The following is a 25,292-nucleotide window of genomic DNA, read 5'->3' as shown; positions in this document are numbered from 1 at the left end:
CCACCACAGAGAAAAGTTAATTTGTACCTTTAAGGTACATAATCTGCCCATAGCAGTTTCCATAAACAAGCTTAAAAGACAACATAAGTCTTTACCAATACCATTATTTTTTTCAAATGTAAAAACAATAAAACTGTCATTATCCATTACACATTAATATTCATATAAATTGTACAAAAAAATAAAAATGTTCTTTTCATTTAAAAATCATTTCATTAACAATGCCTCATTGCCACAAACAATCTTCCATCAACCATATACATATCAAGAGCTTGAAAATGACTCCTGTCCAGGCACAATACACACCCAATCATTGAACTTAACATCATATGCGTGAAAATGCTCGTCAAAACTTAGTAGCTCAGGAGGAAGAGCAGTCGCCCACCAATCGGAAGGTCGGTGGTTCGACTTCGGCTTCCCCGGGCTACATGTCGAAGTGTCCTTGGGCAAGACACTGAACCCCACGTTGCCTACCGATAAATCCATCGGTGTATGAATGTGTGTGTGAATGATTAGAAAGCACGTAGTGTGTGTATAGACGTAGACGTGCTGTATGAGTGTGTGTGAATGGGTGAATGTGGCATGTAGTTAGAAGCGCTTTGAGTGGTCAGCTAGACTAGAAAAGCGCTATACAAGTACAGTCCATTTACCATTTACCATTAAACAGATCTGAAGACTGAAAGAGTTCTGCAAGGTCAGGACAGTCGGATAAACTAAATCCTCTTTGTTCCAAATGCTGAGTAATAAGAGTGTCATACTGTTCTTTGAAGTTACTCAAAATAACAGCCACGTCATCAGTAATGTCTTGTTGCACTAATTGAGGAAGAACATGTTTCTCTCGCCATTTCAAGGAATGGGTCATCAACATTTTCTGTATGCTTTCTGTAAGAGTGTTGATATCTGCATGGCTTGCTTCATCAAACTCTACCAAATTGTTCTCAAATGTGTCTTCAACCTCCTCCTCCTCAGTTAATTCTTGAGGGGCCACAACCCTCTGTTTGTGTTTTCTGTATATGTGCCTCCTGTAAGACTCATATTTTGTAAATGTACATTGACAATCATCAAGGCCGCAGCAAATAGAAAAATCAGCCTCATGCGAATGAATTAATCCAACGTGATGAATCACTTTGACTAAAGTGAAGGCTCTCCGGGAGCACTTTGGACAACGAAAAGGGCGAGGCATACTCAAACCAGTAAATGAATGGCCCTCAGAACAGCTGTTGGCAAGGCCTTAGCAGGCTCGGTTACTTTCAAGATGTGTCGTTGTAGAAATATGAGCGTGTTTCTGTTGTGACTAGGGTACTGAAGAGAAAATACAAAATAGATGCAGAAAGCTGACAGAACGCCATCCTCCACACCAATGGTACTGCAGAAAGTGGAGCCATCCACCTTTATGGTCACTGGAAGTCGTTTTTCTGTGAAAACCTGTGTCCAGGTGTATGATCCGGCCACTTGGACGGTGGGTAGGGCGTCGCTGGTTCTCCCTGAAAGACAACACCACCGAGAAAGAAATACAGAAATAAAGAAAAGGTTCACTACACATTACAATGGTTTACATCACATTACCACCTAAACTATACTACACTATAACGTCACACACACAAAAATAGCAGGCTACAATACGGCTCACCAAAAATAAAGTCATTGAAATCACTGTGGTAGAAGCATTAACTTCCATCATCCAGCAAAATGTAGTTGTCCAATTTCTCTGAAGAGTACTGGTAATAGGACCAGGGCAGCTCGGAAGTCCAAGTCTTCCAAAAGAAAGAAAATATAAAGTACAATATATTAGCAGTGGTAAGTAGATTCGCCACTTAGAGATTACTAGAAGTGGGCCTTGCTGGTGCAAGCCCACTTAATTAGTACACCACCGGCCTACAGAAAGGAAAAGATGGGATTATTCCATGCCAATTCAACAATCTTCATGCTTCATACAGAAACACCAATCAAAGGATTTATTAAAAACAAGCAATGTTTCAACCCACCTTTTCACACATTTTCCTCCTCAGTTGTTCCTGCTGTTCCTCCATTTTCCTCCTCAGTTGTTCCTCCATTTTCCTCCTCAGTTGTTCCTCCATTTTCATCCTCAGTTGTTCCTCCATTTTCATCCTCAGTTGTTCCTGCTGCTCCTCCATTTTCATCCTCAGTTGTTCCTGCTGTTCCTCCATTTTCCTCCTCAGTTGTTCCTGCTGCTCCTCCATTTTCCTCCTCAGTTGTTCCTGCTGCTCCTCCATTTTCCTCCTCAGTTGTTCCTGCTGCTCCTCCATAGCATGCTTCTCCCTCAGCAGCTCCTGACGAGCCATAAGAGCAGGTGTTTCAGCCTCAGCCCTCCACCTGGCTGACGATGTAGAGGACAAAGATTTGCTCACCCCTGTACTGCATTTCTTTGATCTGCCGGACACATTGGATACACTGTCACTTGGTCTAATGTCATCTTCAACTGTGTTATCCATATTTTCATTGTTATTTGAAACAGACCCCAAACATGGTGCAACAGCATCCTCTGCTAGTGCATCTGGGACATCTTGCATTTCAAACAGCCATTTATTTGCTTCCTCCACAAACGCAGTCTTATGTTCTCCAACACTGTGAAACTATGCGTTTGAGTTCTTGTTCTTCCGGCGGGAGCATAGGAATCACAACACCATGAAGATGAGTTGCTTCTATGAACAAACTTGAAATATTTCCAAGATATGATTTTACCCTTTCAGCATTGTCAGCACTTTGCATTAGGCAATTAATTTCTTTTATTACACCTTTGATCTTTCTTACTTTAGCTTGGCGCTCTTCTTGGAGCTTTTCCAATTTAAGTCCAAAAGCCTTGGGTGTAAGTTTTGTTTGTCTCTTCTCACTCGTTTCATTTCCAACACTTGACTCCATTTTTTATTTTTTTTTTTTTAAATAAATCACAAAATTAATCCAAAAAACACATCACAAAAATAGCTGCTTTACTGACCACACAGCGCCTGTGTTTCCACGTGAAAACGTACAATGCGTTGTCATTCCCTCTAACTTTCCAGTGGAGCTAAGCTAACTCAACCCTAGTCTTCTGTGCATACTAGCAGTGGGTATTTATGTACCTAAATACCGATAGTCTCGAACCAGACTGACCGTCTGAACCAGAACTACGGCGGTACTCCCAAGCACAAGGCTTCACCCGCTTGACACACGAAAGGAAAACTGCAAAAGTCCCAAACAAATAAACCAGCACATCACCTTATGTGAATGTACCGCTTAGCCTAGCAGGGAATACATTCATGCATTGACAACAAATCTAATCCAAAATGTTTACTGTAACTTTCAACGGAGGCGAGTATGACGACAAAATGAGTGTAGTAGCAGCAGTATATTTGTGAATGAATGGGCTTAGAGTCCAGCGCGCATTCACATCTATGTTTGTAACTGGGAAAGCGATCTCAAACATCCAGCGTGTCCCGACATTACACTTAAATCTGGGAATGACGTGTCTGGATAGTGTCAAACAGAGGGACGTAAAAAATGACCGAAAGGTTCTTGATACGCTTACTAAGTTAACTTTTAGTTGGTCACTGTGACTTTTTGAATAATATAGTCACTGGATTTATCAGTTGGTGTAGATTTTACAGTCTATGCCGTCGTCGTAAATTGAGCTGGGGATAACTGGTTAAACATACTTTGTGCCCGCGACATTGTCGAGCTAACTTAGCGACAGTTGGGCTAACCGAAGTCCGTAAACTAGCTGTACTAGACTAAACATTAGTATGGTATTATTAAGTAATGTGAAACGAGTAGTGCTAACGTTAGCTAGCCGCTCAGGTTAGTTCTCACATTTTTACGAAGCATTTCGTACTCGGCCGGCTAGCTGGCAGTGGAACTAATAACGAGGGGAGAGAAATATGTCTCGAAGGCGGCTGGACAGTCGAAGTGGACTCTTCGCAGGACTGCTCGCTGAAATTCAGACCCCCATCAGCACCTAGCCGATGGAGAGTGTGTATGAAGTCACTGGAGAGCTGGGAAGGGGCAAGTTTGCTGTGGTCAAGCGTTGCGTGGAGAAGACCTCTGGGAAAGTGTTTGCTGCCAAGTTCCTACGAAAGAGGAGAAGAGGTCGCGACTGTCGGGCAGAGGTGGTTCATGAGATGGCCGTCCTGGAGATGGCCCGTAACAACGCTCGAGTGGTTAACTTGCACGCTGCTCATGAGACAGATCACGACATCGTCTTAATGCTGGAATATGCGGCGGGTGGAGAGATATTTGACCACTGTATGTCCGAGGAGCTGCTGCCAGAGGCTCAAATCACCCGCCTGATCAGACAAACTCTTGAGGGAGTCCACCACCTCCACCAGTACAACCTGGTTCACTTGGATCTCAAGCCCCAGAATATCCTCCTGACCAGCCTGTCCCCTCCAGGAGACATAAAGATTGTAGACTTTGGCCTGGCACGCAGACTGGAGAGCTTCGAGAAATTCTTGGCACACCTGAGTATGTGGCTCCAGAGATCCTTAATTATGAGCCAATCACAACAGCGACTGACCTGTGGAGCGTGGGGGTTATAGCCTACATGTTAGTGACAGGCGAGTCCCCGTTTGCTGGGGACGATAAGCAGGAGACGTATCTGAACGTGTCCCAGGTTAATGCAGACTACAGCAGGGAGGCCTTCGCCAGGGTGTCCGAGCTCGCTGTCGACTTCATCCACAATCTGCTGGTCAAAGCACCTGAGGACCGGCCAAGCGCTGCAGAGTGTATGAGCCACCCCTGGCTGTGGCAGCAGCAGTTCTGCCTGAGCCCGGAGCTCATTCCCATCCGCACCGTCCGCGAGAGAAGCTGCGGCACCAAGTGGGCAGCCCCGCTCGATTACCCTGAAGACAAGGAGAACTTCCTGGGGTCGCCTCACTCTCATGCAAAGAGGTCTCGTCCCGATGAAGAGGCACCTGCTGCTGGAGACGGTGACTTTTGATAAAGATTTAAAAAAAAATAATAATAAATTACACTTAAATCTGCGCTTAAACAAAACACTTTTTGTTGACAAAATATTGCAGCATATAAACTTAAAAACCAATACAAACGCCGCGGCCGGCTAAGACATGGGGTTTTACTACTGATGACGCGTCACGCAGAACTATTGCACAGATGGTGTTGTTTATTGCTCCATCTCACAAGCTTGTACATAAGAGACAGACACTTACTTCCTTTTGATGCATTTCACAAGCCGTGCAAGGATGCCTCTGACAGTGCAAGTTATTATTATGCTTACGGTCAACAAAAAGTTTTTCCCCAAGCTCACCCAGCCGCCATGATCCAAGCTCATCCCCTCACAGCTGAGCTCACCTGCTCATTTAAAGAAAAAACACACCCAAGGTGCCACCCATAGACACCGGCGACAGCCTCCGCTGACGTCATTTTTCAATACCTCCCAAGTCATGTGACATAGTGACTCCAAACCAATGCAGAATAGTTCTCCTATGTAGTACCAACCACCCACACACCTTTTTTTTTTTTACATCAATTGTATGCACACGCTATTTTATATGATTTTATTTAAGAATCCCATTCATTTCTTATGGAAACAGTTGTTTGCTCAATAGCTTCCATGTTATGAAACCCAAACACCCCAAACCAATGAAGAACTGTTCTGCTATGTGGCACTAATAATCTTGCCAGTGTCCTTTCCTATGCTGAATTTTGCTGGGGAGGTAGCATAAAGAAGAGGGATGTTGGATGACTTGACAGGCTGGTAAACAGAGCTGTAGTTGGCATAGAGCTAGTCCATACTTCTCAATAAATTCTATTTAACAATAGTGACAGCTTTGCACTGATTACATCCCTACACTGTTTACTTTTTTATTTTGCACTACCACTACTACACACAATCTACAATAACATTTTATCATCATTATCAAAGGGGAGTGACAGATCATAATTAAAATCAAAGGTTTCATATAAGTTGGCTATAACTCTAACTATAGGCCTACAGTGTAAAAAACACTCCAGGGTTCATAATCCACAATGCAGGTGGACCAGTGGGTGGCGACCATGAGCTTGAATGACAGTGACGAAGTGTACATGAAGAAAAAGTTAGAGCACATGGGAGAGTCTGCTCTCAAGGACTGTCTTGCGACAACAGACTGGGACATGTTGAAGCAAGCAGCCACACACAACAACCACACAGACAATGAAGAGCTCACAGACACTCCTTCATCCGGAAATGCACTGATCATCACTCGGGCCAACAAGAAGCCATGGCTGACAGGGGATGTCCATCGGCTGCTGAGGGCCGGAGACAAAGCCTTCAGAGCCGGGGACAGAATTGGCCCAAGAACAGCGAGAGCCAACCTGTCCCGTGGCATCAAAAAGGCAAAACAGGACTACTCAGAAAAGATCACCAGCCACTTTACTGACAGCAGAGACACGCGCGGCCATTACGGATTACAAGCCTGCATCACAGACCTGCGACGACATCTCTGCTCAACAACCTCAACAGCTTCTTCGCACGGTTTGAATCAACAAACAACACAAGCCCACAGAAAACTCCACCCCCCCATGACCAGGCTCTGTGCCTGTCTGCTGAAAGCGTGAGGAGGACACTCTCCACTATCAACCCCCGCAAAGCAACAGGCCCAGACAACATCTCAGGACGTGTACTGAGGGACTGCGCAGAGGAGCTCACAGATATCTTCACAGATATCTTCAACACTTCCCTGAGCCAAGCTGCTGTCCATCACACTTCAAGACTTCCACCATCATACCCGTACCAAAGAAACCGGCTCCATCCTGCTTCAGTAGCCCCTTTCACACTGCCGAATAACCCGCGTTTAATTCGCGAATTTAGCGTGTCCGCTGTTGTGTTCACACTGCCGACCCGGGCTGCCGCGTCAACTCGACTCGCCTTCCGACCCGCGTCGGACCCTACTCTTTTTGCCGAGCCGAGTTTGATGTGAACGCAATCGACGCGGGTCGGACGTGGGCGTGACGTGAGGAGTTTAAAAGACAGAATGGACAGCTGATTCAGAACAACAGCGACAGGTGAGGACAAGTTTTACTCTGTTTTAGCCTACATCAACTTTGAGACATTTTTTAATATGGCCAACTGGTGAGACAAGGAGGTCCGCGAGCTCCTCAGCCTCCGAACAGAGGACGTTATTTACCGCCACATGTCGGGGACGGTGAAAGATGGACCTCTGCTGGAAGGGCTGGCGAGAAAGATGGGAGAGCGCGGTTTCCCACGCACCGTAAAGTAACATCTCCATGAACTGCATTGCAAAAACGAGTTCTCAAGGTGTCCCGCCATCGTTTGTTTGAAAAATTTGATGCAGACAGGTGTATTTAACCCTACCTCCGACGCATGGCTTGTGCCTACGTCATTGAACACGCCCAGCATTTTATGTGTTTCGTGTGACGCTCTGTCACTAGGCAACGCCCCCTGAACTCCGCTTCAGGCGACACGGGTCACCAACACGCCAAGCGTTCACATTGCTCGACGCGGGTCGAAGGTGTAATTTGGACCCGCTAAGGTAGCGGGTCTCAGTGTGAAAGGGGCAAGTGACTATCGCCCTGTGGCACTAAACCCCATCATTATGAAGTGCTTTGAACGCCTAGTCATGTATCACAGCAAGTCCATCCTCCCCCCACCCTGGACCCCTTTCAGTTTGCATACAGAGCCAAACGTTCCACAGAGGACGCAATCTGCTCTGCTCTGCTCTCCACCCAGCCCTCACCCACCTGGAAAAAGCAGACTTTAGCTCAGCGTTGAATACCATAATCCCACAACAACTCATCTGTAAACTGGACCAGCTGGGGATCAATACCTCCCTTTGCAACTGGGTACTGGACTTTCTCAGTGACAGACCACAAGCAGTACGTGTCGGCAACAACACCTCAAGCAGCATCACACTCAGCACAGGAGCCCCGCAAGGCTGTGTGCTCAGCCCCCTGCTCTTCACCCTGCTGACTCACACCTGCACACCAACCTACAGCACCAATCACATGGTGCTGCTCCAAAACAGAAGCCATTCTAGTTGGCACCCCACACCAGCTCCGCTCTTCCACCATCACCAGCATCACCTTCACTGGTCAAGACATCCCCCTCTCCACTTCTGTCACCAACCTAGGCGTCAAAATTGACCCACAACCCACTTTTGACACCCACATCAAACATCTTTGCAAAACATCTTTCTATCACCTCAGGAACATAGCCAAACTCCGCCCAACCCTTACTGTTGCGCACACTGTCACTGGTGGTGGGTATAGGCAACGCGAAGTCATTGGTGATCAAACGAAATGCGGCACAGCTGATTAGGTGGGAGTGGCACCTACCTGGTTAGTAGCACGGTGTCGGCTGGGCGTTGGGTTTTGCATGCTGTCAATCCCAATAGCGCGCACATAAACGGGAGCGTGCACGCACAGAGGAACGAACAGAATCCGATTGCATGCCTCGAAGCAACACACGCTACCGGTAAGGTGCTGGTTTTAAATCTCCTCTCTCGCTGGTTTTACAAATTGCTTGGTCGGCTGCTGCCGTGCCTTTTACTGGTCGGATGTTGGTTAACTTTTATCACTGCTGTCACTTGGCAGATGCATCGTTTTAATCCTCTGATCGCTGTTTAAGCTTGTTGTTTGAGTTTTGTTGTTTTGACTTTTGAAACGCAGTGCGTTAAGGCTCTAGCATGGTTGCCGCATCTGCTCGCGCGAGCGGTGTTGATGACGTCACGAGTTCGTGCCCGCCATAGGACCCTATATAGTGGCGCAAGTCGTTGCGCGAGTAGTTGCAATTTTCTCCGTCACAGAGGTGGCGCTGCCAGGTGAAGGTTACCTCTACTCTACAACCAGGAAAGTGGAGAAGAAAACAATGCCGCTGTCAAGAGCAAGAATACTGTAATTAATGATACTGCTGCACTTTTAGAATCATTTAAATTTTTGAATTCAGTCAGAGGTGAAGGTCTGAAGCCCCCGGCATCAACAGAGTCTCTGCCCTCTTCTTTGCCTTCAGGTATCTGTCCCGTAGCTTCCTCCTCACATTCTTAAGGCGGTAGCATGGTTGCCGCGTCTGTCACGGCGGTGTCGCACCGTGACGTTAAAATGGCGTATCAGGCCTGGCGCTTCCCTTGAAAAGACGGCGCAGCGCGTTGTCGTGCACCGGTCGATTTTTGTAACTTGGCGGCGCCGAGCACAACGAACCGGATGGACCGATGTGAGACCGGCTCAGTCAGGAGGTGCGTTTGTACAGCAGCTGTACGACACTGCAGTGAAACAGCACAGGGAGCTCGTAAACTCCCCAAACTGGTGCACAGAGATGGGCAGAACTTTGGGGAAAGAGGGAGAGTTCTGTAAGAATGTGTGGAAGAAGCTACGGGACAGATGCCTGAAGGCAAAGAAGAGGGCAGAGACTCTGTTGATGCCGGGGGCTTCAAACCTTCACCTCTATTAACTGAATTAAAAAATTAAAATGATCCGAAAACTGCAGCAGTATCATTAATTACAGTATTCCTGCTCTTGACAGCGGCATTGTTTTCTTCTCCACTTTCCTGGTTGTAGAGTAGCGGTAACCTTCACGTAGCAGCGCCACCTCTGTGACGGAGAAAATTGCAACTACTGGCGCAACGACTTGCGCCACCGTATATAGCCGGCACGAAATCGTGACGTCATAAATACCGCTCGCGCGAGCAGACGCGGCAACCATGCTAGAGCCTTTACAGAACTCTCCCTCTTTCCCAAAAGTTCTGCCCATCTCTGTGCACCAGTTTGGGGAGTTTACGTGCTCCCTGTGCTGTTTCACTGCAGTTTCGTACAGCTGCTGTACAAACGCACCTCCTGACTGAGCCGGTCTCACATCGGTCCATCCGGTTCGTCGTTGTTGGCGCCGGCAAGTTACAAAAATCGACCGGTGCACGACAACGCGCTGCGCCGTCTTTTCAAGGCAAGCGCCAGGCCTGAAACGTCATTTTGACGTCACGGTGCGACACCGCCGTGACAGACGTGTCAACCATGCTACCGCCTTTAAGCATGACAAGCGCACTTCCTGACTCGCGGTGAACACTGGTTGTTGTAGTCGGGCCATAGTCGGTTACTTCCTGTGATGCATGATGGGAAATGTGGTTTCTCCCTGGGTATTGATGAGGGTTCCCGTTTTCTGCCTTTTGAATAGTATGTAATGCAAGGGGGATGTTTGTGTATACAATTCAATAGCTGCTGTGTATAATGTTGCCCATCTTTTGAGTAATGTAGAGTTTTGGGTTATTGGTGCTCATCTAAATTACCTGCATGCATTTCTATTGTCTACATTTATAGTGGAGTAACTTGTTGTGGTTTAAAGGCACATTTTATATTTATGTGAATTACTTCTATGCTTAATGCTGGTGCTTTATGAATGCTCTTGAGTTATTTGCATAGCTTATGGATAATGTGTGGCTATATTTATATGGGTGCATATTAATTAATTAATATATTTATACTGGCTTCAACAAACTCCTGCACTTTTATCACCTTTATCGCTGTTGTTATTATGTTCCATACTGCTGTTTTTTGCACTACCACAACTACGCTGCTAACTTAACTTGCACATAACTTATACATACCAACCACACTGCATATTTGTTTTTTATATACATTTTTATTGGCTCTTTTAGTTTTAGCTTAGTATATGTCTGTGTGCCCTGAATGTTTCCTTTGTATTTATATGTCCTGTCCTATCTGTTGTGCCTGTGCACTTTATATGTCACCGTGGGAGTGTGTGAAACGTCCTCTCGATTCCCTTGTATGTTTCGGCATGTGAAGGAATTGATAATAAAGCAACTTTGACTTTGAGAACAGTTGCATGGCTGGTGATGACGGGGCGGCTTCGACAAGGTCAAAAACAAAAGAAAAAAGACCTCTGGCAACAGGCAGGAGGAAGAGACGCCGTAATAGATCATTTTATTGCCAACAATGTACATAACATCTCTCCAGAACAATGGTCTGCAATAACATTTAAGGTTTTCAAAAACCACAATGAGAAACTTAAAAAAATGGGTGAAGGTAATATGGCAGCAGGACAGACGGGGAGTCCGCACTGCAGTGTTGCAAAAAGGTAAGTTCTCAACTAAAATGTATTGCTAGAGGGACTTCCGGTTATGGCGGCCACCTAGGGAGACGTGTTTAGCGCTGCTCTGCCTAGCCACTAACATTTCTACTAAAAATACTCATAATTTTAACATAAATAGGTATTATAAGGTGAGCGTGGATATTGTAATGCCGAAGGCTGCCACTGCAAGTAAAGGAAAAAGTAAACCGTCAAAGCAGCCGAAGCTACCCGACTACCGTGTTAGCGCTGAAACAGAATGCTAACGATAACATGGCGGAAGACGAGACTAGCAAAAGACAGACACTCGGAGGTGCGACGGAGGATGCGGTGCTGGCTGCTATAAGCTCATTGAAAACTGAGTTTATTTCAAGATTTGATGGAGTTATGGCGGCGATAGAAAACATGAGGAAGGAGATAAATGAGTGCACAGAGCGAGTGTCGCAGACTGAGCTGCGGATATCGACCGCCGAGGATGACGTAGCTGGTTTACATGCCAAAGTCCACACACTGGAGTCACTAAATAAAACTTTGGAGGACAAGCTCTTGGACTTGGAAACCAGATCCCGCTTAAATAACCTGAGACTGGTGGGTCTGCCAGAGGGTGCCGAGGGACAGGACCCGTGCTCCTTTTTGGAAAAGTGGATCCCAGAGGTGCTGGATGCTACGGCTAATATTGAACGGGCACACCGAATTGGACCAGCGAGGGACCCAAAGGCGCAACCGAGAACACTTATAATGAAGTTTCTCAACCACAAGGACAAGCGGGCAGTTATTAAAGCTGCAAGGGCTAAAAAGGACATCCGCTACAAGGAACAGCAAGTACGGTTTTACACCGACTTGGCTACGGGGATACACCAGATGAGGAAAAACTTTGACCCAATTCGCCAGGAGCTGCGTAATTTGGGGATCCGACATGGAGTGGTTCACCCCGCCAGACTGCGGATAACACATAAGGAGCGGACTTATACTTTTCAAACGCCAGCAGAAGCTCGAGAGTTTGTCAGGAAGATCCAGGAGGACACCGGCGGGAGTTAAAAACAAATGGTTGATCATTTGAATACGGTAATATAATACCTGAATTATGGTGCTGAAAATTAGCATCACAAAATGGGGTTTAACCTTTGTTCTGGGAGTGTATTAGTATTCGGAAGGTGATTCCAGTTAGCAATATATAACTCATAGTGCATACGTCTCCACTTTATGATGAAACTAATGTAAGCCCTGATGTCAAGTGTATGCATTGAATCACAGGTAGTCACATAAAAAAATACGTTTGGGCCTTTGAACATAAACATTAATATTAAGATACATTTGATTTGAAAAAACACGCTGTTTGGTACAGACTAAAAACTAACACGCTACATATGTTGCAGACGAGTGTTAATTATTGTAAAAACACAGCGGCAGAGTTTGCTCATTTTATTTTTTTCTCGGTTAGAGGATAACAGAGTGGTTTGACTGATCCTCATTAAGTGTGGAACAGACAGTGATATTGGGAGTCAAGATGTTTTCAGGGGGGCTCTCATGAAAGTGGGAAAGGGGAATTAGTTCATGTTCAGTGTGTTGGATGCGTGTTCAAGAATCCATGTTTGTTATGCTCCTCCAGAAGTTTTTTTTTCATATTGCAAGATAATCTATCATTGTCGCCTGTTAAAGACGTCTCAAGGAGTCAATCTTAATTTTGTTTCTTGGAACTGCAGAGGTCTACAACAAATTAGAAAAGTTAAACAAGTCATGAATAAAATAAAGGAAATGGACTCCAAAATAGTGTTTCTACAAGAAACACATCTCTTAGAAAAGGATATTATTAGGGTAAGGAGGAGGTGGCAGGGTAGCGTACACACAGCATCTTTCTCTTCTCAGGCCAGAGGAGTTATGACCCTCATTCATAAAACCGTCCCATTTCAAGTTAAAAATGTAATTAAGGATACATTTGGAAGGCATTTAATCATCCAGGGCTCTCTATTGTCAGAAAACTTAAGTTTGGTAAATTTATATGGCCCTAATACAGACGACCCCAGTTATTTTGTTAATTTGTTCCTCACTCTTTCAACTTTTGCAGGACATTATGTAATAGCAGGGGATTTTAACTGTACTTTGAATCCCAGTATGGACTGATCTACAGGAGTAGATCAGTCTCACAATAGGTGTAGAGCAGTTATTCATCGCTTTATTAACGAATATAGCCGGTTAGATATCTGGAGAGAATTGAGACCACATGCCAAAACCTACTCTTGTTACTCAAACACATTTAAGTCATACTCTCGTATTGATTATTTTTTAATTTCTTCACAACTGCGATCTAAAATTCAGGACAGCTTTTATTTTAGTATCGTGATCTCAGATCACACCCCATGTTGTATAGTATATGTGGATAAAAAATTGACAAAAGCCCAGCTAGATGGCACTTTCATCACGAATGGGTGGAAGATGAAGAGTTTGTGAAATATATGGGAAAACAAATAGAAGAGTTTTTCGAACATAACACCACACAAACCTCTGCTAGCATAAAGTGGGAAGCTTTTAAAGCTTTCCTAAGAGGACATTATCAGTTATACAGGTTCAAAATCAAAAAAGGCGCGGGAGGAGAGAGTACAATTGGAACACAGAATAAAGACTCCAGGAAAAAATTTATGAGAAAAGTGACCCAAAAATGGAAAGTGAATTACTGATTTTGAGGGCTGAATATGATAAGCTGTCTGCTTCCAGAGCTGCTTCTAGTCTTCTGAGACTAAAGCAATCGTTCTTTGAACAAGGTGACAAATCAGGTAAATTACTAGCATGGCAGATTAGACAACTGGAAACCAAAACATCGATTACAACCATTGTATCTAATGGCGAAGATATAGTGGACCCCTTAGAAATGAACAATGCTTTTAGAGGCTACTATAAAGAACTGTATGATACTAAAAACGAGATCAATTAGCAAAATCTGAATAGTTTTCTGGATGAACTATCCATACCTAATTTACCTGACAATGATAAAGAAGATCTGGAGCTGGAAATTACTGAAGAGGAAATAGGCCATGCCATTAATAATATGAAATCAGGAAAAAAAGTGCAGGACCAGATGGTCTCCCAATCGATCTATATAAAAAAAAAAAATTCAAGAATAAGTTGCTAATACCACTTTTGGAAATGTTTCTGGAGGCATTTCAGAAAGGCAGTTTTCCACCCGCTATCAATAGTGCTTTGATTACTGTTATAAATTGGCTTTATTCTTAGACAATGTATTTATATTCTGTAGTTCTCTAGATAATCTATGTTCCTAGTGTGTACGTTACACTCTGCTCATACAACGCGAACGTATGTCCAACACTTTAAGATGACGTAGCGGGATAAAATAACTGGGTCAGATAAAGCGTCTCTTAGGACAGATGGGTCTGGTGCAGTAGATGCACGCCTGAAACAACACTCACATCGCTTATCACATCCAAAGAACATGACAAAGACGGTGGATGGCCTGCTCACAGCATGAGTAAGTATTCAATGATGCGTCGTCAAATGTAGGTACAACCTCTGTGAGATAAAGGTGGACATAATATGAAATGTGTCCAGATATCGGGGCTCTCTCTGATGGAGGCCCTGCGAGGGCTCTGTCTCTCCGAGTTCAGCACGGCTAAACTTCACATGTGACCACCAATAAATACTTTAACTGAAGATTCCTCCAGCTTGTTCTTGGGCTTCCAATAAAAGAATCGGGCTAACATTACTTTACTGCCAAAACCAGGTAAACCTTCTAACAAGTGTGAGAACATGAGACCAATAAGTTTGCTGAACTCTGACCTTAAGATACTTTGTAAACTGTTGGCAGTACGCTTACAAACGTTAATGCCAAACATTATTAATAGAGATCAAAATGGTTTTATAAAAGGAAGACAGGGTTTTCACAATGTAAGAAGAGTATTGAACATTATTCATACAAACAAAGAAATGCCAGATGCAGCACTCTTATCATTAGATGCAGAAAAGGCCTTTGATAGGGTCGAATGGCCTCATCTTTTCAAGGTTTTAGAAAGGTTCGGCATAGGAGGTAATTTCATAAAATGGGTTAGGGTGTTATATAAAAATGCTTCTGCAGAAATTTTGACAAATAGAAATTTTTCAAAACCAATAAAAATTAGTAAAGGTTGCCCATTATCTCCTTTGTTGTTCATATTAGCGATTGAATCAGAGTACGTTCACATAAGCAATTTTGTGGTATAACAGTGGGGCCGACAGAACACAGAATATCCTTATATGCTGATGACGTTATTTTATTCATATCCAATTTAAACAAATCAATACCAGCTGTGTTACAGCTGATTAAAGCATTTGGTGATATTTCAGGATATAAGGTGAATAATACAAAATCTTCTATATTACTCCTCAACTCAAATGAAAGAAAGAATCCGACTCCAAATGTAATTCAATTTAATGTTGTAGATCAGTTTAAATATTTGGGGGTACAGATTTTGCCAAGTTTAGAAAACATTGTTGAAGCTAATTACGAACCTTTGATGATGGAAATTAATGAATCAATCGATAGATGGATGTCGCTACCAGTCTCTATAATTGGGAAAATTAGTATTTTAAAAATGAATGTACTGCCAAAGCTACTTTATCTATTTCAAAATATCCCTCTGCCGCCTCCTCCAGATTTTTTTCTCAAAAACTAAAAGCATGTTTGTGAGATTTATATGGAATAATAGAAGGGCGAGACTTCGTTTGTCTTTGTTATGCATGCCATATGACAGAGGGGGCTTGAAATGCCCAAACCTAATGTGGTACTACTGGGCTACGCAGCTGAGGTCTGTTATGTTCTACTTTTCAACATATGAGCATCCACATTGGACTGAAATGGAGTCGCATGGTCTGGCGTTGCCTCTTCCCTCATACATGTACTCAGACACAGCAAAAAGATTAAAGAAACAAACTAAAAACCCAATAGTAAAGCATATGTTAAAGGTATGGTATGATGTTCAAAATTACTTAAAGGAACAGCATACATTATCTCGATATAGTCCAGTATGGGGTAACCGTCTCTTTGTACCAGGGAGAGCGGATGCACTAAAATGTGGCACTCTAAGGGACCTAAAGTGGTCCAAGATCTTTACCTGACAGACTCGGATATTATGATGTCTTTTGAGGAGTTGAGCCTTAATTTTGGCCTCAACAGGAAACATTTTTTCAAGTACCTTCAGCTTAGAAGCTTTGTTAAAACAAACCAAAATAATTTACTTACTAGACCCCCACATTCTTCCTTGGAGGAAATTATGATAAAGAATAGTTTAAGAAAGGGTATTATATCGGAATTTTACAGGTTGCTGACATCTTATTCATCTGAAAATGCACAGTATAAGCTGAATACATGGAAGGAAGACTTACAATTAGAAGTTTCAGATGGGCGCCTTTTTCCCTTTATCTGCACGAGACAAGACACACGTGCTATATATAGATCGCCGTTGGAATAAGCTTCTCATCCTGCTGGTCTGAAAAGCTAAGAAAACATGAGCGACAAGGGGACCGTCTCACCGAAAGAGAAGGAGGCGACAGAGAAGAGAGGGCGTGGAAGACCCCGCAAGGAGCCCCAGGAGCCAAGTGGGTCCCCAACTCCAAAGAGGCCCAGAGGACGGCCGAAGGGCAGCAAAAACACGGCGACAGGCAAGGGCAAAAAGGCCACGGCAGCCCCATCTGCAGGGGGAAACCGCAGGGGAAGGCCTAAGAAGGAGGAGAAAGAAGAGAAGGCATCCCAAGAATCATCTGAGGAGGAGGACCAGTAATCCAACGCATGCTACCTCACTCAGCATTCTGACTTACTGTTAACCAGACCTGGGCTGTATTTCCAACACCAGTGCCACAACATGACCACTGTTCACGACAAAGCCCCCTTTACCAAAGGCGGGTTAACACAGTACATATATCATGCAGCTGCACTGGATAGAAAGATGGACTTGCTCAAGCATAGATCTAAAGGCTCGTGTATACTCTCGCAGCAGTGTGTCGCAGACACGACGCAGTTATTTTTGATTTATGCCTACTTTTGAAGCGCTGTCTGCGCTATGTTAATCCCACGCCACAACGCATGAGGGACAATCACGAACAAGCTAGGATTGTGGGTGTTATGGTTACGGAGGTCATTCAACAACAATGGCGACTGGACGAATGCGCACTTTGATTGAGATGCAGCTGATCGATCTAGAAATAGAAGAAATATTGCTACTACTGGAGCTGGCAGAGAGGGAAAGAATCGTCACAGTTAGCACGGTTAGCGTCACCGTTAGCCGGTTAGCAAACCGGAAATACGCATAGTGTAGAGCGGATGTAGAGTTGACCAATCAGAGGCCTCCTTTCTCTCCTCCCTGCGGCGATGTCTGCGGCACTGTCTGCGGTGAGTTACAGTTTTGAGGAGGTGCACCAGAGTGTCTGCGTAGTGTCTGCGTGGGGGGGGGGCATGTCTGCGTTAACTGCGACACACACGCAGACGACCTGGTTTCCGACCATAAATCAGGCTTAAGAATTACATGAAAGGTAACAGCCCTTTTCTCTACATGTCATGTTATCACAAGTCTTTTATACTGGACAAGGTGTGCTCTGAGGAGCCTGGATGTTTTTCTCCCCTAAAGATGGTTTCCTTTTCTCTGCTAAACGTTATTTCTTGTACCCGCATCTGAGATTGTAGGGCATATAGATTTTTCTGCTCGTTTTGTACTGGACAAAGATGAATTTTACCTAGTTGCTGTTTTTTTTAAATTTTATTTCTTGTCTGTGTGAAGTGGTTAACCTCTCCTCCTTTGCATCATATTCTAGATGGAGTGGAGCTTCAGCGTTTAGGATGACAACTCAAAGTGCACACTTGTCTTCACAACAAGATGCTGGCTCAGCAACCAATGCCAATCTGGTGTCAATCATGCAAACTCAAAATCAGTTGACTCAGATGTTGGTCCATCAACAAAGTTTGTCATTATTGCCTAAGAGAAATATCAGTCTTTGATGGTAACCCTCTTCACTTCCATGCCTTCATGCGATCATTTGAACAAGTAATTGAGTCAAAAAACTAATGACCTTGATGATTGCTTACACTACCTTGCACAGTACACTAGGGGGCAACCTCATGAACTTGTAAAGAGCTGTCAGCATATGGCAAATGGTGCTGGATATGCAAAGGCAAAACCTCTTCTGTACGAACACTTTGGAAATGAGCATGTGATCGCTGCTTCCTATCTGAACAAAATTCACTCATGGCCATTCATTAGATCTGAAGATGCAGAGGCCCTTCGAGCTTACAGTCTTTTCTTGCGTGGCTGTTGCATTGCAATGGAGGAGGTTGACGGCCTCTCAGAGTTGAACACACCCAGCAATATTGTTTCTTACAAGCTGAAGGACAGATGGCGATCAGCAGCATGTGGTATACAGGAGAAGCAACATCGTAGAGCTACATTCATGGACATTGTCTCTTACCTGGAACGCCAAGTCCAAATGGCCACCGACCCTGTGTTTGGGAACTTGTCTGACCACTTGTCCAACCAGCCAGCAGCCAAGACCAGCGATGGAGGGAAGCGATCAAGAATGAAAGGGAGTAGCTTTGGCACAACTGTCACAGGTGTTGAAACAGATCAAGCAGCAGTGCAAGAACGTCACAGTCATAAGAAAAACTGTGTTTTGTAAAGGCGCACATTCATTGGAGTTATGTTTTGATCTCAATAAGAAGCCTCACAATGAGAAGATTTCCTTTCTTAAATCTGTTTTGGCTGTTTGTGTACTGGGCACATTAGTAAGGATTGTAAGCGCCGGCTTTCTTGTGAAACCTGCAACTTCAAACATCCAAGTCTGCTCCACATCCATAAAGGAAATAATGAAGTCAGGTCTGACACCACGGCATCTGAAAATCCTGCAGTTCAGTCTGGTGGTCTTACTGGGGCCGGTGAGCCAGATTGCAAGCTGGCCATTATACCAGTCAAAGTGAAGTCAAAGAAAGGGCACAGAACAGTTGAAACGTATGCCTTCTTAGATCCGGGGAGTTCAGCGTCCTTCTGTACAGTGGGTCTACTGGACAAGCTGAATCTGACCGGGAGGAAGACAAAGATTCTCCTGCGCACAATGGGGCAGGAGAAAGTGGTTAACAGTGGCATCGTGCCAGATCTAGAGGTAGCTGGACTGCAGAGTGATGTCTTCTGTGAAATGCCCGATCTTTTTACTCAGCAGAGCATGCCTGTCAATTCGTGCAACATCCCGAGGCAACAGGACCTGGAGAACTGGCCGCACTTCAGCCATGTTCGTCTGCCATAAATACAGGCACGAGTGGAACTTTTGATTGGCATGAACATGCCGAGAGCACTGGAACCTCTAGAGGTTGTTTGGAGCGTGGAATATGGGCCCTTCGCCATTAAGACTGTCCTTGGCTGGAGGTGAAGGTGATATGGCAGCAGGACAGACGGGGAGTCCGCACTGCAGTGTTGCAAAAAGGTAAGTTCTCAACTAAAATGTATTGCTAGATGTTAACATCAGTGGGGGCTGTCTGTCAAACTGCTAAAGCATGAAACACTCCCAGGGACAAAAACAGTACCAACTGAGTTCCCCCTGAGCGTCCGCACCGCAGGGAGCTGAACACGGCGGGATGGCTCCGGCTGATTTCACCAGAGAGGAGGCAGGCGGACAGGGAGGCACAGACACAAGACCGCGGGTCTCTCTGCTTCCTCTGACCCCGGTGGTGTGAGCTGCTGAGGGCAACACACGCACCCACAGCACTTCGTACATCTACTCGCAATATATAATATAAAAAAAATAAATAAAAATCACCATGATCACCATCATCGTCCCCACTGCTCTCGGACTCCGACCCACTGTCACTGTCACTGGCTGGCTCGAACCTGTATGGTTCTAGCCCCAATCCCTCCTCGGTTTCTTCCTCAGGCTCTTCATCGTCATCAACGTTAGGCTCGAAATTTGCCGTGAAGAAGCTGTTCAGGTCTGGCAAACTGCTGGCTTCGCTACTAGAACTACTAGTATCAGACATGTTGATTGTTCCAGCAGTTGGCACGCGTGACGTCACGCACCTGTCGTCGGTTTGCCAAAATTCGAGTCAAATGTGGTGATAGTTTATTGGGCCTAATCAGGACTTGCGTTTGTGGATCCATTGTTTGCTCTCGTGTCCATGGCGTCATTTTGACACACTCCTACTGTGCTGCACGATGCACAAACAAATGCATGCCGATTTGAATGTGAACAGCGGCACAGCCCTCTGTTCACAGAGCATCCACCAGATGGCAGTGTGCAAGGCACAGGGCAATGGCAGCACCTAGCAGTCCAACACAGAGGCTTTGGACCATCAATATGGAGTCGACAAGTGGAACAACTGGATGGGTATGACTAGCAGTTTAATCATTTATGACTTTTCCTAATCCCTTTGGCTAGGCAGAATGAAAGGTAAAACGTATTAAACTTATTAGTCCAGGGTATTCTTGACGTAGACGCTAGCATTGACGTAGATAGAATCAGAGTAGATAGAACCTAGAGAATCTTTGATAGATTCCGATTCAGGTTCTAGGTCAGTGGGAGAAAGCATTCTGACAACAGAATAGCTATTGATGCTAGCGGAGCTGCTATGACTAGCGTCATTGATGATATATGTTCTGAATATTTAGATAACAAATATAACACAATGAACATCAGCTGCACTATGTTATAAGCTGCAGGTTTCATAGCATGAGGAAAAAAAAAAAAAATCGCGGGTTATAGTATACATTACATTTTACCTTTCATTCTGCCTAGCCAAAGGGATTTAGGAAAAGTCATAAATGATTAAACTGCTAGTCATACCCATCCAGTTGTTCCACTTGTCGACTCCATATTGATGGTCCAAAGCCTCTGTGTTGGACTATAGGCACTGCCATTGCCCTGTGCCTTGCACACTGCCATCTGGTGGATGCTCTGTGAACAGAGGGCTGTGCCGCTGTTCACATTCAAATCGGCATGCATTTGTTTGTGCATCGTGCAGCACAGTAGGAGTGTGTCAAAATTACACCATGGACACGAGAGCAAAAAATGGATCCACAAATGCAGACTGCACACACAAAGTCAAACATATTTATTTTAAAATCTTGAAAATATATTTACAAATGTATGTATATTTATATACATTTATACATTTATTTGTGTCACATTTTTATAGTTATATTAATTATATATACATTTATAAATTTGTTCATATTTAAATTAATTTTTTTTTACCCAAAATTTCCCCCATAGAGCCGAGGCTGCTGATGACGCGCTGGAGCGCGCCCGGCCCGAGCGCGCACTGGCCGACACTGCTGAGGTCGGCTTTGACACGTTGGACACACTGTCCAGCGGGGACACCTCGTCCTGTTCAGTGGCAGCCTTGTTGCTGCGATGTTTTGCCACAGCCTCTTCGCACCACATATCCATGGTTTGAATGAACTCCTCAAATTTCTGAAGCTTTGGCTGATACCATTCCTCCTGGTCAGCGCCCAATTCATCCATGCGCAAACGTTTTACCACAGAACTGTTCAGCTCTTTGAACGCCTCCAACACAACATTGAAATCCTTCATCTTTATTTGTATTACTTCATAATTCGCATCCTTTCCCAAAAGATCATCAATCTGATTTAATTTGAAGGTGAGCAGTTTCGTTCTCCTTGCACCAATGTCTTGAAACAATTTATCATCCTCGCTTTTCTCTCCGCGAGTCCAACACTGGCAGTTTCCTTTCCTTCCGTCATATTTTTATTTCATTACTTTGTGTCTTTACATCCTTTGATCCATTCATTCATGCGCGGAAGCGGCGATCACGGCTTCCACACATGAGCGTCCAAAATACTCCTCGGCAGCAGTTAATTCTCACTCAAATCTTTACGATTTATTGTAGTAGCACTTTCCACAATCAAAAATTAAGTGGTACTTATCTGGGGGGGGCTCAGTAGGGTTTCGATGCGTGTCCACGAAAAACATCAATGACTGCATGCCGTCATCTTTATGCTTTTTTATTCCAAGGACTCAAGGTTTCATTTAACTCAAAATAAACATTTCATTTTCTCACGACTCACGATCGAAAAGATTGCTGCGTGAAGCTCCCCCGGATTCTCAAAGCTGAACTAAATCACCCACTAACACATATCACCTGCGCCTCTACCTGGCTGGCCGTGGCCACACCCACCTGGCTCCTACTCCGCCCATGCGCAGTCTATACAAGAACAAAGATCTGTGACGATAATCCGTTTGTGTCTAATAACCAGAGGTGGGCAGAGCAGCCAAAAATTATACTCAAGTAAAAGTAAAAAGTATTCATCCAGATAATTACTTGAGTAAGAGGTGAAAAAACTACTCAGGTGAGTAACTGTTGAGTAACGTCTGATTTATTTGTTAACACAAGCATTCAATCAGACAGACAAAAATACTAAATAATCATCTTTAGGCAGATTAGAGTTCATCCAATTGATCAAATACATTAAAATTAATTAATTAATTACAAAATAACTTAAATTAAAATAATCCAGGTAAATTCAAGAACTTTAATAAAACATAAAAGAGACTTAGGAAATGTTTAAAACATATGTAACCCATATGTAACCTAAAAAACAAACATTCACCTATCCATGGGGGGAAACGAGTTTAGGAAACTTAGCGCTACATGTTTCCTCAAGTTAGATGTTGAGTTTCTGCTGAAATGTGCGTTTGTTTTGGTTGGCACAGAAGACACATAATGTAGCTGCTGTTTCTCACTCTTTGTAAGGTAAAAGGAAACGGACTGACAGCAAACCAAATTTTACACTTTTTTTGAAAGAATTATACCACTACAGCACCGACATCAATGGTTAGAAATGCCTAAGGCTTTAAAAACAAACTTTATTTTGGAAAACGTTTTATTTAAATAATGTTTTTCTCTACAGTGATGCATTTTTTATGCATGATGTTTCTTTGTACATTTATACTTTTATATATGTTTTTTTTCTTCTTCCCCTGGCTAAACAGTTTTGTTATGTATATAATTGTTAATAAAGTTAATTAATATATTATGTAATGTTAATTAATGTATAATAAATAAATTAATAATAAATAAATACATACATAAATAAATAAATAAATTAATTAATTAATTAATTAATTAATTTAAAAAAAGTTTGAGCCGTGAGGAGGCCGCCTGACCGCCTCTGCTGGCTGTTTCCAGCTGTTTCTTCCAGCTGTTTCTTCCAGCTGTTTCCAGCTGTTTCCATGGAGGTTTCACGGAGAGGACGGGCCGGACTCCCCCTCTGCAGACGGGCCGGACCCTCTGCAGCAGCTGTGGTTAAATTCAGACTCTGACTTCAGCTCTAAATATGTGAAAGCTTCCCATTGTGCCGGCTGAGGAGCAGTTTATAACTCCGACAGAAGCCGGCCGCACCCACAGGGAGGGTCCTCACACATGGTGAGGTGGGGCTGCAGCTTTTTGGGCCGCGGGGCTGAATTCCTGCACAGGGGGGGGCACCAACATGCCTGGGTGGGTTTACGGTGTTCCAGTCAGGTGCAGACGAGCCTGAACGTGCACGCCCTCAGTGAGGATCCGTTGGGCTGCAGCAGAAGTTCAACATTAATCAGGAAATGATGGATTTTTTTTAACATATTTTTTTATTATTATTTATTAATTATAATTTTTATTTATTTATTTATTTATTTATTTATTTATTTATTTATTATTATTACTTATTAGGATTTATTAGGATTTTTCATTGAATTAAATGAGTGAGCAAAATTATTTTTCTTTTTTAAAACATATGTTAAATAAATGTTGGATTTAGTCTCACAGATGAGTCTGAAAAATATGAAACTGGGGACTTTTGATCCACATTAAGATGGAAATGGGAAAACTTCACAAACAGAAACTCCAGTTATCGTATTTTGTTGGAAACCAGCAGATAAAATCCAGACTGCGGAGCTGCAAAAATAGATTAATTTGTCACATAAGAGGAGGCTGAAGTGTTCCTGAGGCAGCAGGAAGGCCGGCTGCAGCTCTGCTGCAGACACGCTGAAGGAATCTTTACTTTTAGGGACATCCAGGGCCGTAAATGTGTTTCCTGCTCAGAGGAGGCCGGACGGGACGCAGAGGGAATCTGACCGATCTGAAGGCTTCAGGAAGCGTCGAGGTCAGCAGAAAAGGAGGTGAAGCAGCAACACTCTGTTGTCTGACCTCTGACCTCTGAGCAGAAGGTTTGGAGCAGAAACAGAAACCCAGAGCCACAGAGCTGCTTCTTTCCAGCCATCTTCTCCAGCTCCTCCAGGGGAACCAGCAGAGATACAACCAGGGTCTGACTGAGGAGGTCTTTTTGCTCTCAGAGGATGGGCCCAGGCGCCCCTCTGAGGGGGCCCAGGCGCCGCTCAGAGGGGGCCACAGTCCCTCTCTGTCTGCCCTCGGGTGGGTTTGGTCACAGATCAGCTGGTAAATCAACAGCTTCACCTGGTGCTCAGTTCCACTCGGACTCACGAAGGAGACCCAGACAGGTTGTTATGGCCACAGGTATCTGGTATCTGGACATTAATGGAACATCCAGATCGGAACATTCCCAGCACATCTGCACACAGAGAAAAGGCTACTGGTGATTAAGACACACCTGGAGTCGCACGACCAGCAGGTGGAAAGAGATCTGAGCATTTATTCCCTCTTTAGCCGCATTCCCACTGTAGGAACCTTCTGCAGTTACTAGAACCTTTTCAGGAACAGGGCCGTTTTTTCCCCCTCATTTGCACATACAGGAACTAGGGACCATGGCCCTCAGGAACTAGGGACCGCGGCCCTCAGGAACTAGGCACCACGGCCCTCTGGAACTAGGGACCACGGTCCTCTGGAACTAGGGACCACGGCCCTCAGGAACTAGGGACCACGGCCCTCTGGAACTAGGGACCACGGCCCTCTGGAACTAGGGACCACGGCCCTCAGGAACTAGGCACCACGGCCCTCTGGAACTAGGGACCACGGTCCTCTGGAACTAGGGACCACGGCCCTCAGGAACTAGGGACCACGGCCCTCTGGAACTAGGGACCATGGCCCTCAGGAACTAGGGACCATGGCCCTCAGGAACTAGGGACCACGGCCCTCTGGAACTAGGGACCACGGCCCTCAGGAACTAGGCACCACGGCCCTCTGGAACTAGGGACCACGGCCCTCAGGAACTAGGGACCACGGCCCTCAGGAGCTAGGGACCACGGCCCTCGGGAACTAGGGACCACGGCCCTCAGGAACTAGGGACCACGGCCCTCGGGAACTCGGGACCACGGCCCTCAGGAACTAGGG

General features: G+C 44.6%; 1 protein-coding gene and 1 pseudogene across 1 annotated transcript; both read left to right on the top strand.

Annotated features, from left to right (window-relative positions):
- The first annotated feature begins 3,575 nt into the window (after nucleotides 1–3,575).
- Nucleotides 3,576–4,961, top strand: LOC142367479 (serine/threonine-protein kinase 17B pseudogene; annotated as a pseudogene).
- An 11,480-nt stretch (nucleotides 4,962–16,441) lies between these two features.
- On the top strand, nucleotides 16,442–16,875 carry LOC142368030 (high mobility group protein HMG-I/HMG-Y-like). The gene has a single exon (XM_075450072.1). The coding sequence runs from the start codon at nucleotides 16,522–16,524 to the stop codon at nucleotides 16,792–16,794; it is 273 nt and encodes a 90-aa protein (XP_075306187.1). The 5' UTR covers nucleotides 16,442–16,521; the 3' UTR covers nucleotides 16,795–16,875.
- Nucleotides 16,876–25,292: the final 8,417 nt, after the last annotated feature.

The sequence above is a fragment of the Odontesthes bonariensis genome, chromosome 18 (assembly GCF_027942865.1).
Source record: "Odontesthes bonariensis isolate fOdoBon6 chromosome 18, fOdoBon6.hap1, whole genome shotgun sequence".
Taxonomy (NCBI): domain Eukaryota; kingdom Metazoa; phylum Chordata; class Actinopteri; order Atheriniformes; family Atherinopsidae; genus Odontesthes; species Odontesthes bonariensis.
Note: the sequence above shows the minus strand (reverse complement) of the source record. Positions and strands in the feature narration are given on the sequence as shown.

Coding starts and splice junctions, on each gene's coding strand:
- LOC142368030 (XM_075450072.1), top strand. CDS start 16,522: ATGAGCGACAAGGGGACCGTCTCACCGAAAGAGAAGGAGGCGACAGAG.